This window comes from Myiozetetes cayanensis, unplaced genomic scaffold (assembly GCF_022539395.1).
Source record: "Myiozetetes cayanensis isolate MyiCay16 unplaced genomic scaffold, myiCay2020 scf1, whole genome shotgun sequence".
NCBI classification, from domain to species: domain Eukaryota; kingdom Metazoa; phylum Chordata; class Aves; order Passeriformes; family Tyrannidae; genus Myiozetetes; species Myiozetetes cayanensis.
This window is the reverse complement of record NW_026086604.1, coordinates 95,912,533-95,928,033: the sequence shown is the minus strand read 5'-3', so window position 1 is coordinate 95,928,033 and position 15,501 is coordinate 95,912,533. Positions and strand designations below refer to the sequence as shown.

The 15,501-nt window shown below is 40.5% G+C and overlaps 1 protein-coding gene across 2 annotated transcripts in view; it reads right to left on the bottom strand.

The window, feature by feature from the left end:
* Nucleotides 1-11,374: 11,374 nt before the first annotated feature.
* LOC126635222 (solute carrier family 12 member 7-like) overlaps nt 11,375-15,501 on the bottom strand; it is a 67,647-nt gene continuing 63,520 nt past the window's right edge. For both annotated transcript variants that reach the window (XM_050306262.1, XM_050306255.1), the window contains 2 exons: nt 12,721-12,854; nt 11,375-12,265 (listed from right to left, as the gene is read on the bottom strand). In XM_050306262.1, coding sequence (XP_050162219.1) covers nt 12,174-12,265; nt 12,721-12,854 — 226 coding nt within the window. In that variant the 3' untranslated portion in view covers nt 11,375-12,173. The remainder of the gene's footprint in view (nt 12,266-12,720; nt 12,855-15,501) is intronic.

Sequence of the window (15,501 nt, the reverse complement as noted above, 5' to 3'; positions counted from 1 at the left end):
ATATTCTTTCCAACCACGTAAGAAATGTTCTTTATGAAAATTTCTGTCCTGACAAAAATAAAAGACTTTCCATTATAGAAACCAATGCTTTACCTCTGCTTTGCCTAAAATCAACAGCTTAAAAGTTAAAACAGAAGTGATCTTAGTAGGTTTTGTACCCTTCAAATTAAAGAAACTGAACTAAGCTTGAGAGCCAGAGCAAAACAGCTTTTATTCCAATTCTTTGTTTTTGTCACTGGATGTTCATTACAATTTTTTTGTCTTGTGTTCTTTATAAATCTTATTTCCCTCTAAAGCTAGAACTTTTTCAGCACTGCTTCTATAAAACTTAGACACAAAGATTTAACAATATGTCCAAACCAAGACAGATCAGGCCATCACACATAACTAATTTGGCTGAGCATACTTAAAGACAGGACTGATGTCTCCATACAAGACACAATTCTCTAGGGCAGAGACAGAGTGCTCACATCCAATAACCCCAAAATAAATGGGAAGTGTCCTTTGTCTCTTGTCCTGTCCTGAGGTGAGTAACCATACAACTTTAAGAGAACAGCATTATAACTCAATGTTTAGACATAAGAAAATTTTAAATAACCAAATTATTGTCACCTACAATGCCAAAATCATGCAACAAGATAAACTGACATCTCACAGCTGGATTAGAGTGTGGTAACTGCGGGTACACTACCTCTATACAAAGCATTGTGAAACACATATTACTGTTGGACGAATATAATAGCTTTTACCAGCTTTTAATACACGAACTAGGTCTTTGATATCACTAAAGAGAATACAGTAGAGGGCAAGACTGGGTTGGCCTCTGTCGCAGCCACAAAGAAGATCCTTTACACCCCGGTGCTGGCTGCAAACCGATAGGCATGGAGAGTTGGAGGCACATACCATGCTGGACCTCTACTTACTATAATAGTGTTACAGCTGGTGATTAGTACTGTTGAAAACATCTGTCCAAAATTTACCAAAATGTTTATCATAAAGAAAATGTAATATGTGCCTTAAGGCACACAAATATTTGGACAAGCCATATGATAATAAAAACAAAAAAAAGCTTGGGTAGAGGACTATAAACAGTACTAAGTGGTGACAAATTTGAGACTGACAAAAAATCAGACTAAAATTAGAGTATCCAAAAAGTGAGAACTGTGTAATGAGTTTTGTACTTCAGACTAGTTCCCATGTACCAGGGCAAATCTGGAAATCAATACTAGATGAGGAGTAGTAAGCTAATTTATTTGGAAAAAAAAAAAAAAAAGTAGTGAAAATGGCTGAGCTTCCTTCTTTTGTGCACTTTTGCTACACTGTTATTTCTATCTTGCTTAATTTCATGTTTTATAAAGTTAATCCTTAGTGTAATTCAAAAATGCACCTGACCACCATACCGATGAATCCGAAAGACGCTACAAAGGAAAACCTAGAAACACAAAAGATCGTGGTCCTACACCCTGACTCCAAGCAAGTGAAAAATAAGACCAAAGTGCTAGAAACACTAACCAAATTGGAAAGATCCCAAAAGGACATTGAGAATATCTAATATTTAGCTTGTAATAAAATCATGAAGAAAAGAAAAAGGGGGATTGTAAGAAAGAAATAAGGTGGGTTTATTACAACCAGAGGTTTCCATGTTACCTCGTGTCAAGATGCCTGGAAGTTGTTTTGATTTGGGAGTTGGAGAGTCATGTAGTTGTCAGGGAGCTTGCAGCTACTTACTGCTGCTTCTGCTTGCAGCTATTTGTTGCTATTTGCAGTTACTTGTTGCTATTACCTATAGTTACAGTATAGAGCCAGGAAACCTGTAAGACAATGAGACCAACCAGAGCTCATTGCCAAGGGACCACGCGGCCGGGAGAGGGAAACAATCTGATAAGTCGGTTAAGGCAACCAATGGACTGGCAAAGGGAAGTGTGAGCCAGCCCTGAGAGACCCAACTGAATCCAAGAAGAGGGGCTATATCACCTGTTAAAGAAGAACAGGAGCGGGGCTCACCATGGGAGGAGCGAGACGAGTGTTTATGCAAATCAAGAAACCTTAAAAGTACTCGTCCCTCCCATTCTCGATGTACTCAGACTTGGCCACGAGGTTGACTCATCCAGCGTGTTGCAATTAAAGTTCTTTGTTTCACTTTATTTGGCCATCTTCAAAATTTTAATTAGAGATATTTCTCTAATGTCTCTAAGAGACATTTGCTTTAAAAATAGAAGTGTATATTTTATCTTTAAACTACAGAAATGTCTATGAAATAATTACGTGGTTTTGAATTTTAAACCGAACATGAAGTAGAAATATGTTTTTGTTTTACAGGTTATATTCTCATCAAAACAGTAATTCAAGGACCAAAGAAATACAGAGTTAGATACTGCTAATCTAAGGGTGAGAAACAAGAGTGCCAATTTCTCATTTCATAACCAGAAAACACAGTAAAATAAAATTTAGAAGTATGTTTGTGTGAAAGTGGCCACCATGTGAAAGATACATATGAATGAATGTCTGAATGTGTAAATGTATTAATATGCTCTGGTTTTACTCGCAAAATACACAAACCACATTTTTATGCACCCTTAGATAGAAAATATAAAACGCATAACCCTGAGTTGGAGTTTCATTTGCAGAGATGTTTTGGATGGAATAAAAATTTTCAAGAACAAACCCCGTATAAAAGTCAAGAACACAAACCCTAAAGCCATCAAAGTTACTTGTTTTCATTTGCTTATAAGTCAGTTCTAATAAAGATCTTTAGAAGGATAGCTCAAATAAAACTTCATAAAAATAAGTTCTGATAGAGGACAATAGAATAGGTCAAATAGTCTGTTTAAACTAACTAAAACATGTTTAATATTAATCCATAGTTATTTAATTTAGTATTGTTTGGAATTTTTGTATTCTTTCTGTATCCAACAAATGTTTAGTAGTCTGATTGGTTAGATGCTTTTAATATTGGTCTGGGATTTAAGAAAATACTTATTGTAGCATTTTTCGGAATTTTTGTATTCCTTTGTACTTTGTTATGTGCTCCTCGTCTACTCTGTTGTATTTAGCAGATGATCAATCAAAGTTTTTCCTGAGCTTTTCTTTTTCAGTTAGAAAATAAAAAAGTGGGAGATGTAATGGTCCAAACCAAGCAGTCAGCAGAAAGAAACTTGCAGGGTTTGAGTGGCAAACCTTGGAAAATGGAGGCTGACAAATATCCCGTGGTCTAAGAAGCTGGACCCCTGTCACAAGATCTACCAAAGTATGATTAAACTGGCTCCAGCAGAATCAAGAAAGGACTTCTTGAGATTATGTTATTAAACTATGTCTAAAACCCCTTAATTCCTTTGATCTTGCTTGAAGAAAAATTAACCTTTTTGGAAACTGTAGTAAAAACTTGTGTAGCTTCTTAATTATCATAACCCATCCTCCCGTTAACATGTCCAGCCCCTGAGGCCTTTAAAAAGGTTTTTTCTGTCAAACAAAGCATTCCAGTTTTACACCATGCTGGGATCATGTTAGTTTATTTTTCAGACTGCCACAACCAAGGTCCCAGGAGAATCAGTATTTTTCTACTCATTAAAAGGAAGAGGCCAGGTGTTTTCTGCCTCTGATGTATACAGAGCTGTTGCCTAGTAACTTGTTCAAAGATACTGCATAATAATGAGAGATTTATGCAGAAATAAAAGCTGGCAGCTTCAATTTATAAGCATATTATTTTTAAAAAAACCAAAACAATATTTTAGAGCAAAACAGGAAGTTTAAGAGACACCAAACTCATTAGGCTGCATTGTGCTTCTCCTCTATTCCTATCATGTGACACGAGGTTTGCCCACACAAAGGTGCTGAGACAAAAAGCTTGCTGCACCTTGCCCCTTCGATTCTAACCTTATACTTGCACCAAAATCAAGCACAGCCCCTTTCACTAGACAGCCTGTAAACTACTCTCTCAGTGCTGAGCTGTGCACCTTCCTTCTCAGCTTCAAGTCCTCACAAACAGTTTCGAGGCTTGCAGAGGCCAAAGTGTTCATCTCCCTCTCACTCTTCTGTGCAAGCTGTGTAGCATCTCCTTCCACCCTGGGAGAAAGCAAGCACCCTGATGTTAGAGCTGAGGAGAGCACAAAGCAGGAGTCTAAAAAAGTTTTCTCGCGGCATGTAGCTCTGTGTGAAACGGAGTTGGAAACTTTTCCCTTTACAAACACGTGGCAAGACAGACAGAATGGGAAAGTCCGAAGCGAGGAGAAAGACAGTGCAAGGCTCTTGCCTCCTTCCACACAAGCAGTTTGACTGTGTCCTAACATCTCTTTCACAGCAAAATGGAGTACTTTCCAGCTCTAGCTACAAAAGGGAAATGTGCCAAGAGAGAAAGCTTTTAGTAACCTCCCCTTCCTAATTGCACCCTTCTGTGAATTCACAATGGCGTGGCAGTCCGTTTCACCTTGCAGCATTTAAACACTACCCACCCCACTCCGCGTTGCACCTTCTTCTCAGCTAGATCTAACCTGCTCGGACCCGTCCTCCACCCGGGTTGTGACAGCCCTCGCTTTGGAAGGTGGTCATGCAATTGAGACTTTCCAGGTCGGACGCGGTAAGGAAGTGCAATGCAGACACGAGCTTGGCGCAGTACTTTGGTTTCAGGGGAGAGAGGGAAATCAGCGCTGAAGTTTACAATTCAAAGGAGTAGACCCCAAAAATTTTCTCTCTTGGCACACTTCCTCGTAGTGCCTTGTTTTCAATTGCTTGTGCGCTGAAGCGCTTTCAGGCAAGCAGAGCCCAGAACGTCCGCATCAGCCCTAGCAGAGTGAGACGAGCCGGGCAAAGTGACCTTGCTGCATTCGCTCTCCTCCTTGCAGCCGAGAAGAACGCGCAGCGCTCTGTGGAGGGCTGTACAGTTGAAAGGATGCAAGGGCAAACTCACTCCCAGTCGAATGGCAGTGCCTTGAAGTTTGCAGTTGGAAGGGGAATGACACTGAAAGCCTTCTCTCTTGGCACGCTTCTCTTCTTGAGCTGTAACGCACAGTGTGGATCTCAGCTGTGGGATTGAGAGTTTTGCTGGTACGTGGAGGGAAGAAGTGCAATGCTTGGTGTCTTGCTTTGTGGTTTCAGAGAGGAAACGTAGCTGTGCGTCCTTCTTTCTAGGACATACGGCATGGGCTCATCTGCCGGACTCTCTAGAGGTATCGAGTCGGATCTGTGGAAGCCAAACAGGGCTCTAGACACAGGGGATCTTTCGTAAAGATGACCAAGAGGGGTACATTTCCAGGGTGCAGAATACAACCCTATGAAGCCTAAGATTTGAAACAAGTGCACACAGCTCAGGTAATCACTTGCAAGTAGTAAGAGTGCAAGTCCTGAAACATTCACAGAGTTCTTCTTCAGTCCTTAATTCCTGCCTTCCACATTTCATGGCAGTCAGCCCCTCGTCTCCCAGGAGAGCGCTTTTGGACTACAGCTGAAAAAGGGTAGTGTGCCAGGTGAGAGGGTTTTCGGTGACATACTCCTTCCTGAACCCATACCATAAATACCCCTCCAAAGTCCAATCCTAGGCACTCCCTTTGGAGTGCAGGTCAGGTTCCCCTTGCATCCTTTCAACCCTACACACCCCACTGAATGCTGCACTGTCTTCTCAGCTGCAAAGACAAGGGCGAATGCAGCAACGTCTTCTTTCCCTGGCTCCTTTTACTCTGCGGCAGCTGAAGCCAACTCTATGGACTCTGCCAGCCTGAAAGCCCTTCAGTCTACGTGCAGTCGAGAAAAAGGCACAGGTTCGGGAAGTGTGGTGAGAGAGAAAGCTTCTGGGGACCTAGCCCCTCTAATTGCGAACTTCGAAGCCTTCGCAAGGGAGCGGCAGTCCCTTTCTGCCTAGAAGCCTCTCAACTGCACGCATCTCACAATGCGCTGCCCAACCTTCTCAGCTGGATGTGCTCTGAAGCGCTTTCATGCTGGTGGAGTCTGGAGGGTTCACTCTGGCCCTGCACGCAGTAAAACGAGTGAAGGTAAAACCTGTTGTTGGATTAGCTCCTCTCCTTGCAGCCTTTTAATCGCTCACTGAACCTGGCAGTTAGGCACTTTCCTTCTCACACAGACACAGAGTCCCTTCTTCTCTTCAGCTCCCGCAGATCTGACTTGTTTATCGCAAAGAGTCCAGCAGCTGAGCCAATGCCAAAAGTCTCAGAAGGAAAACTCGGCGCTGATTTCCCTCTCTCCCCTGAAACCAAAGTACTGCACCAAGCTCATGTCTGCATTGCGCTTCCTCACCTCGTCCGACCTGGAAACTCTCAATCCCACGGCTGCCATCCAAAGCGAGGGCTGTCGCAGCCCAGGTGGAGAACGGGTCCGAGCACGAAGTTAGGCTGAAGCCAAGCAGTCGTTTATTCTAGGGTAGCACCGTCATTTCTAGGGTCTGAGGAAAGGTGGCAGGCAGATCGGAGGAGGAGTGTACTAATTAGTGAGATATGAGGAATACGGGTGCGGTGCTGACCACTTATGGAAATGACCTTTAGGGGACCAAATTTTATTAGGAAATGTGTAATATATAGAACATATCTTACGCCCTTCTGTGCACTCTTACTACTTGCAAGTGATTACCTGAGTTGTGTGGATTTGTGTTAAATCTTAGGCTTCATATTGTTGTATTCTGCACCCTTGAAGTGTTCCTCTCCTTGTCAATTTTATGAGGGGTCCCCTGTGTCCAGAACCCTCCATTCAGAAGCCCCTTTTCCCTGTTGCTGCGTGACGGTGTACCTTTGTTTATTAATATTTGTATGTGTTATATGTCCTATATATTACATATTTAGTAATGCAATTATGTCCCTTATGTGGTCATTTCCATATACGGTCAGTACCACCCCCGCATTCCTTATATGGCCCTAATTAGCACACTCCTCCCTTGCCACGCCCACTATCCCTCAGAACCCTAGAAGAGCCCGTACTACCCTACAAGAAACGACCATTTGGCTTCACCCCATTTCCGTGCTCGGACCCGTTCTCCGCCCAGGCTGCGTCAGCGCTCGATTTGGATCTCGGTTGCGTGATTGTGAGTTTTCCTGGCAGGACGAGGTGAGAAGCGCAATGCAGACACGAGCTTGGTGCAGTACTTTGGTTTCAGGGGAGAGAGGGAAATCAATGCTGAGTTTTCCTTCTAGGGCACTTGGCATGGGCTCAGCTGCTGGACTCTTTGCAATAATCGAGTCAGATCTGCAGGAGGTGAAGAGAAGAAGGGATGCTCTCTAGATGAGAAGGCAAGTGCCTAACTGCTGGATTTGGTTAGTGGTAGAAAGACTGCAAGGAGAGGAGTGAATCCACCAACCAGTTTTGCCCTGTCTTGTTTTACTGTGTGCATGGACAGAGTGAATGAACGCTCTGGACTCCCTGCGAGCCTGAAAGTGCTTCAGGGTACTTGTAGTCGAAAAAAACCCACGGTGGGGGAAGTGTGGCAAGAGACAAAGCTTTTGGTGACCTACCCCTTCTAATTGCAAACTTTTAAGCATTCGCAATGGAGCGTCAGTCCCTTGCTGTGTTCTTGGAAAGCGAAAATTTTTCCCCTTTTGTTGTCCACGGGAAATTTGTTGCGAGAAAATCTGTAATTATTTACTGGGTCTTTACTCCCATCTAGTGTCCGTTTCTTGCACTTATCTTCCTTTTCATGATCGTTTAAGCACTCGTCTTTTGATCCTAGTCTATACACTCTTATTTTATCTTCTTGCCTCTAATGAGTTGTTTCACAGCCTTGAATGTTGGCTCCTGATTGGTTAATACTTGGAAGTTTACAAACTCTGTTCCTTGTCTACAGTTAATAGGATTGTCAGGCTGGTTTAGGACATTTTCCAGGGGCTCAGCTGCTGGGCTCTTTAGCATTAGCAAATCAGATCTGCGAGGGTGGGAGAAACGTGAGTGCTGGGAGAAGGGAGAGACAATGTGAGAAGGAAAGTGCCTAGCCCCAGGGTGTAGTGTGTTTTGCAAAAGATGCAACTTCTCTTTCCCTTGGTTCATTTAAGTGTGAGGGAGCTGTAGTGGGCACTCTGGCAGCCTGAAAGCCCTTCAGAGTACATCTAGCTGAGAAAAACATGCAGCGCATCGTGAGAAGTGTGCAGCTGAAAGTCTTCTAAGCAGAAAGGGACTGCCACTGCACTGCGAATGCATAACATTTCCTCTAATTGCACCCTTCTGCGCACTCACAATGGCGTGGCGGTCCTTTTCACATTGCAGGGTTTAAACACTACTCACCCTGCTCTGCGCTGCACCTTCTTCTCCGCTAGAGATGTAGCCTGAAACACTTTCTGGCTGGCAGAGTGCACAGTGTCCACTACAGCTACACAGCTATGCAGCTCACACAAAAGACCGAGAGGGACATTGACACCAGCCTCTGCAAGCCTTGAAACTGTGTGCAGGGGCCTGCAGCTGAGGAGGAAGGTATGCAGCTCTGCAACGAGAGAGCAGTTTACAGGCTGTCTAGAGAAGAGGGTGCACTTGACTGTGGTGCGACTACAAGGTTAGAATTGAATAGTACTCCAATTTTTTTACAAAATCGGGGAATTTGCCACGTTACTGGCATTCCACATTCTCCTACTGGTCAAGCAAGTGTTGAATGTGCTCACTGTGCCTGGAGAGACACGCTACATAAACAAAAAAGGGGGACTTCCCCGGGTATCACTCTACAAGAACAGTTATGGAAAACAATCTATGTTTAAAATTTTTTTAATCAGGTTGATAATGACACTTTGGTTTCTTGACATTTTCATAAACCCCCATGGCCTTATGAGGCCTATATATCATCCCTATGAGATACAGGGACCCTGAAACAGTGGAGTTCTCTAGTGGAATTAGTAACGTGTGGGAAAGGATATGCTTATGTCTCCACAAGTAGGAGGCCACACTGGATTCCTGTTCGTTTTGTCTGGCCAGTTGATACCTCAGTTAACAACAACAATGCTGATGCCAACAACAGCAACAAGGCAGCAGAGAGTGAAGCAGCATGAAAGACTGGGTGATATTTGCAAAGCTGCTGGGACTGCTGACCGTAGTGTCAGTAACTCCAGGATGGCCAGTGGCTCAGCTGAAACAGACCATATGGGTTACATTAGCCAATGTAACGGGTCAGGATAAGAACACCTAAAGACTGGTTTTTGACTTGCTTATTAGGTGTACCTCTAGACCTGCAAGAAGCTTTTACTCTTTGTAATCACTCACTGCATACACCATCCTCCTTCCAGAATCTTATGAGAAATGACACTTATGACTCCTGGGATGGCTGGTGGTCTCACATAGGTCAGCCATGTACAAATACCCCTCAAGAACTTTTTAGGATCCCTGGGTGCACACAGATGCATAAATTTTACAAACAATGTTAACACCTCATGGAATGTTACAGGTACCAGACCATTTAATAACACGTCTCTATGGTGTTCACATGTAGATAATAGTATCCTATCAAGTCACATGACCTTACCGTCTGGTCTTTTCCTCCTTTGTGGAGATAGAGCTTGGGCTTCTGTACCAGCACAAATTATCAGAGGACCTTGTACAATAGGAAAATTAACCTTGTTCACTCCCAATAAAACAGTGATTCTTAAACACCATAATAGGTATAGGAAACATGTACATACCTTTACAAGTGTAGGGACGACATAGAATTTTGGAATCAGGAGACAAGAATTGCTGCATCTTTCCTAACACTGGAGTGGCAGCTGCAAAAGCTTCAGCTACAATAAATAAATTAGGATGTTGGTTAGCAAAAGAGACAAATGCTACTAGTCAGGCTATTGTAGATATATTGACCGATGCTCAATTGGTGAGACATGCTACTTTGCAAAATAGAGCTGCTATTGACTTTTTGCTTTTAGCACACAGGCATGGATGCGAAGAATTTGATGGAATGTGTTGCATGGAGTGACAAATCAACCTCCACTCACAAAAGATTGCAGCAGTTACAGGACCCAACGAAGAAGCTGACAGTGAATGACAGATGGAACTCCTTTGAAGGATGGGATTGAATTTTGGGATGAGGGCCATGAGTGAAAAGGGTTCTAATGTGTGGTTTGGTTACAGTGTTGGGTCTATTGGGGATGATTCTTTGTTTACCATGCTTGACTGGGATTGTATGATCTATGACACAAAGGCAATACATCAAGCCTTGGTGGTAGAAGTCCATACATGTTTAAGTGCCTTAGAAAATAAAGAAAGGGGAGATGTAGGGAACTGAGATTATATGACCCTGGGAGAAATTTAAGTGGAACTTAGCAACATAAAAGCAGACATGGTGAGATGTATCTCTGTGGATGGGAAATTGCTTGGGAGTATTTTTCTCATGCTCAGTGAATGCTTAACTAAAACGTAGATATAGAGAAAAGTCACTAACAGGAATTTACTGCCAATGTAACAGGGTATATAAACTGTGAAAGAACTGTAATAAACGATTCCATTCTAACACATGGGGTCTGTGCCCGAGATGCAAGAGCCTTGCACTGTCTTTTTCAGCACTTCAGACTTGCCCATTCTGTCTCTCTTGCCACATAAACGCAAAAATTTCCAACTCCATTTCGCACAGAGCTATGTGCCATGAGAAGGCTTCTTTAGACTCCTGCTTTGCACCCTCCTTCTCAACTCCAAGAATAGTCAGGCACCTTTTGTCTCCTAAGGCTGAAGGAGTAGCTACACAGCCTCACATGAGAGCAAGAGGGAGATGCACACTCTGCAAGCCTTGAAAGTGTGTGAGGGGACTTGCAGCTGAGAAGGAAGGTGCAGAGCACTGCCGTGAGAGAGCAGTTTACAGGCTGTCTAGTGAACGGGACTGCGTTTGATTGTGGTGCGACTACAAGGTTCTGAATCGAAGGGGCAACGTGCAGGAAAATTGTTTACACTTTGTATTTTCTACACCAGACATGGCAGAAGAGAAAGCTGGGGCTGGTCTTTTGTCCACTGGGTAACCTATACTCTGTACCTTAAACACTGGGGCTAGCTGTTTTCCCTCTTTTCTCCACCTCTCTTGCAGTCCCTTACATACAGCCTTTACTTAAATTCCTTTTTCTTGCCTGGTCTTTTCCTAGCCCTCCCTTGCCTCACCTTGCCTGTCCCTCCATTGACTTCCTTATCTTCCCTACCCCTATCTCTCTGTGCCTGGCCTACTCACACCTTGCCTTAGCTGGCCTACTTTTTCCATCCCTTGCCTTGCCTTGCATATATACCTTTAACTCTCCTGGCTTTACCTGCCCCTGCATTGCCTTGCCTTCCTTATAAAAGGAATGAGAAAAAGAAAAGGAACTAACAGAATAGTTTATGTGTATAAATAATGTCTTTCTTTTTATAGTAGAACAAACACTTAAGGTCTTAAACAACATTTATCAAACTGAAAAAAAAACATTTACAAAATATTTACAAAACTAAGAGTTCATTCAGTTCAGAAAAGTAGATTTTATTTTAAACAGCAGCACATACAGAAAACATTTTCAAAATATACATATATCATAAACTTCCTGTGATTTATCAATGGGTACAATTATAACTGGAGCCAGGTAGGGTTTCTGCATCATAGCCTTCCTATGAATTGGATGCTTACATGTGTCATTGGTATAGTCATGCAATAACTAGTAGCTCAGGGAAAAAAAACCCACTCAGCTTGTCTATTTACTGTGTTCTGCAGGTTTCAGGTACCTGACTAAGTATTTTAAATACAGAAATGTTATTTTTAACAAGTGTGGCAAATCATAAACATTAAGGAAATACCTTATGCACATAATATACAAATTTGAGTGATTGTATACATCTCTGCAGTATTTCAGCATGGAAAGAAGACAACCTTTCCTAAAACTTTTCCCTTTATTAAGACATAAAACAAAGATTAAAATAATCAAAAGTTGCTTAAATTTCTATATGTTTAAAAATACCATCACATTACCATTCTTCTTGTATTTCACCACAGCTTAACAAGTCAGAATTTGCTATATATAAATATCCTAACCCATCCACCATTTATTAATTCACTATAGAAATATTTTCTACATAAGTCTATCTGCTTAAAATACTACTTCAATATAACACTTTAATAGGAAAAACCCCACAACATTAGAAGATTCAGCTTGCAGATAATTTTCAGTGCACTAAAACACATAATGAAGCTGCTTAAATTATGGCAAATAACTTTGTTTTCTCATGGGGGTGTGTGTTGTGTTTGAACAACATGGGCAAACAGATTAAGAATAAATGGTGATCACTTCACGTCCACTGCCTCGGACTAGGAGAACTCTATCCAGACCTTCTGTTAGAACTTCCAGAAACTCCATGTCTGCAGTATCATTAGGTCAAGGAATTTATTCAGAAGAGAAACAAAATAGCCATTAATCACCCAAAAAGTTTGACATACAATGCAAATATTGAGTTCAACATTTAATCAAAGAGTTTTTTCCTCTGTCACCCTTTACTGTCCCTTTATCTGGTTGTTCAAACGGAAGTGAGGCCTAACTTGGGACAAATTCCTGGTTCTGCCCTACTTACCCATAGAAAAGATAAAAATAAGAGATTTTAAAATTAGTTCAAAATTGAGAAATGCTTTGTATCAATAAAACCCCGTCACCGTTATCAATACTTTTTTAACCTTTCTTTGTGGAATCAAAGGTCATTTTCTTAGAGGCAAACTTATGCTTACCACGGTTACTTATGGTTACCCCAAAGGCAATGGCACAATCACAAAAATCAAATTCCCAATTTCAAGAAATATGGAGTCAATACAGTAGTGGATACAGTTTTCATCCCCTTTTCTGTTTTTAGGAGGTCCAGGCATATTCAGGAGAACTAGCTGAGCATGCTGTGATTTATTAAGCACCACTCCATTAAGCTTCACAGCAGTGTGCATTCTTCTCACATTTGACTGATTTCTAGCATGCAAAAAAATATTTTTAAGCATTGTTATAATACTTACGCATTTGAATTATACATTATTTATTTGAATTTATAAGTTTAATCTATAAGTGTATTTGGACACACAGTATTTGTACACATTCAAAACAAATGAGAAAACACAATACTTTGAAAAGAACATTTAACTCTGAAATTCAAAGAATTCTAAGTAGATTGCCAAAATGCACAAATTTTCCAGTTGTCAGTTATCTTTTAACAAGATGAATCAAAACCTTGTTTTCAACAGAAGTTAAAGTTCAGTCAGAAAACACTGAGAATCCAGTTTATTGACTTACATAAAAAAGTAACTGGATTTATACAAGAATTTCCAAACAAGGTAATTACAGGCAAGCACTGGAAAGATTACAGTATTTATGTTGTATAGTGCAAGATTTTACCCATGGTCCTTTGGAAACATTAGTAAATTACTATAATCTGGTGAAGAAAATTCAGAAACACCATAGAATTTTGAAAAAATTACTAGTTTTTCATGTCATAAGAGTAAGGCAGTAAGCACTGAACTGAAATTGAGCCTCTCCCCTTAAATTATTAACATTAACTAATGTTTCCCTTGCTGCATCTACAAATATAATTGTTGTAAATTTGTGCACAAGAAGAAAAAACTGCTAGGATTTCAAAGATGAACTTATTTCAGTACGATTTAGTTGTTTTTTGGAACAAAACAAAAGAAGTGTCTTTACAGTTCCTGAGAAATTGCTACCTGTGTAAAATTAGATAAGACTGGAAATGCGCTACAGTGTGACAAAAATATACCAACTCTACCTTAGCTCTTTTATGCAAAATATCTGCTGCCTAAAAGTAGATGCTTTACAAACAGAAAGTAAAAGGCATTTGGCCTGAAGTTTAGTGGACAATGGAGACCAGCCCTATCTATTTAATTGATTCTCTCCCCTCTGCTATCTCCAATCTTCCCCCCATGAGAGAATGACATTTCTAAAGCTGAGTTTATCAGTCCCTCTTGGGGGATTTTCTATCACAGAGGCCATCTATGCTAAGAACCAACTGTACAAAAACTATATATGGAACAGAAGAATGTTTGAAGCTCCATTTTGCAGGAGAACTGCATCTTGAGAACACCAAAGAACAACTACGAAGAAAACCAAGAGTGTGTAACTGAGATGCATAAATATTGAAGCTGAAACATTGTTCAACTAAAACTCAAATGCAAGATGTAAATTTGTGACAGAGGAGGCAAAAATTCAGCACTGAAATAAAGGCTCACATTGTGTACAACGTAAACTGAGGCTAAGTAACACCACTTAACCTTCAAGTACGGGTAGAACTTAGATCATACATGGTACACAAAGTAAGCTTCCTAAATTTTCGTAAGAAGCTCAACTTGTTAAACAGACGAAATTAGGAAAATGCTGAACTCTGAAAAAAAGAACAGCAGTCAAGTGAGTTCCACTTAAGAGAAGTACTATCCCATTTTTGTGTGCTGTCATACCCAATGTATGCCTGAACTTACGTTATTTCTACACATGCACTGGTTGGTAGAAAGCAGGCAAGAACTGACTTTTGATGAAACATAAAAGTTCCCTTTGTGAACAAATAATCCTTATTGTCTAAGTAGTTGTATCACAATAGGGGGCTATTTTTCCAGAATAAAAACACATTCACTTTTTAATGTAGTTACTTAGAAAACTAAATATTAAACTGGTGCAGAGGAGTACTGTCAAGTTTTACATTCTTACTGAAACTAAACCACATGTTTTGTGACTTACCTTGAATAGGAAGTTGATAACATTTAAGAGAACATTAACAAGTCACAATGATGATATTTTTCAGTGATATTTGCTAACTCACAGTATAATAAACAAGGAACAAAAGAATAAAGGCACTGCAAATTATGAGTTAGAAACATGCATACAATGTACAGGACCACAAGAAGCAGAGAACACAGTCTATGTTGCTTAAGTGAAATGAAAATTAGACTTACAGATTTCCCCATTCTCTATGTGAAAGGGAAGCAAATGCATAGAAAAAACAATTGCCATCAGATACATTTTAAAGTAAACAATACTAACATATTGTACAGGCACACCAACTTTGAACTGTAATTTCTACCCCAACTACACATTCTTGTTTAAAAAAAAAAAATCTGAAATCTGTGTCTTGCACAATTCTAAAGTAGTAATAGGAAATACTTTTTAGACATTAATGAAAAAAAAACCCTAAGGATTAGAGTATAATGAAACCCAGAACAATGCTTTAGAGCATGAGAAAGATAATTTTTGGAATTTCCAAAAGGCAGACTGTTTCTAAAGAGGTCAAAGCAAATCCACAAAACAACTTAGGATTTTAAGGTGTTGATTTTAAGTACGTTTTCTAACTCTATTTTCTACAAGTCCTAGATTTAAGACATTTTCTTTACATATTAAGATTTCACCTGACATCCACAGTTTTGGTTTGGTCATGTGTAGAAAATAATTTAGGCTATGCATTCTTCCAGAAGTCAAAAAAAATGTGTGTGTGTGCTTAAAAAGACGAGGATGCAAACAAGGTGACTTCTTTCTGTCATTGATTTTGTGTCTACTACATTGGTTTGACACAGGCAAGAGCTCTTATCTATTTAAGAAAAAGTCATTAAGGAATATCTATACA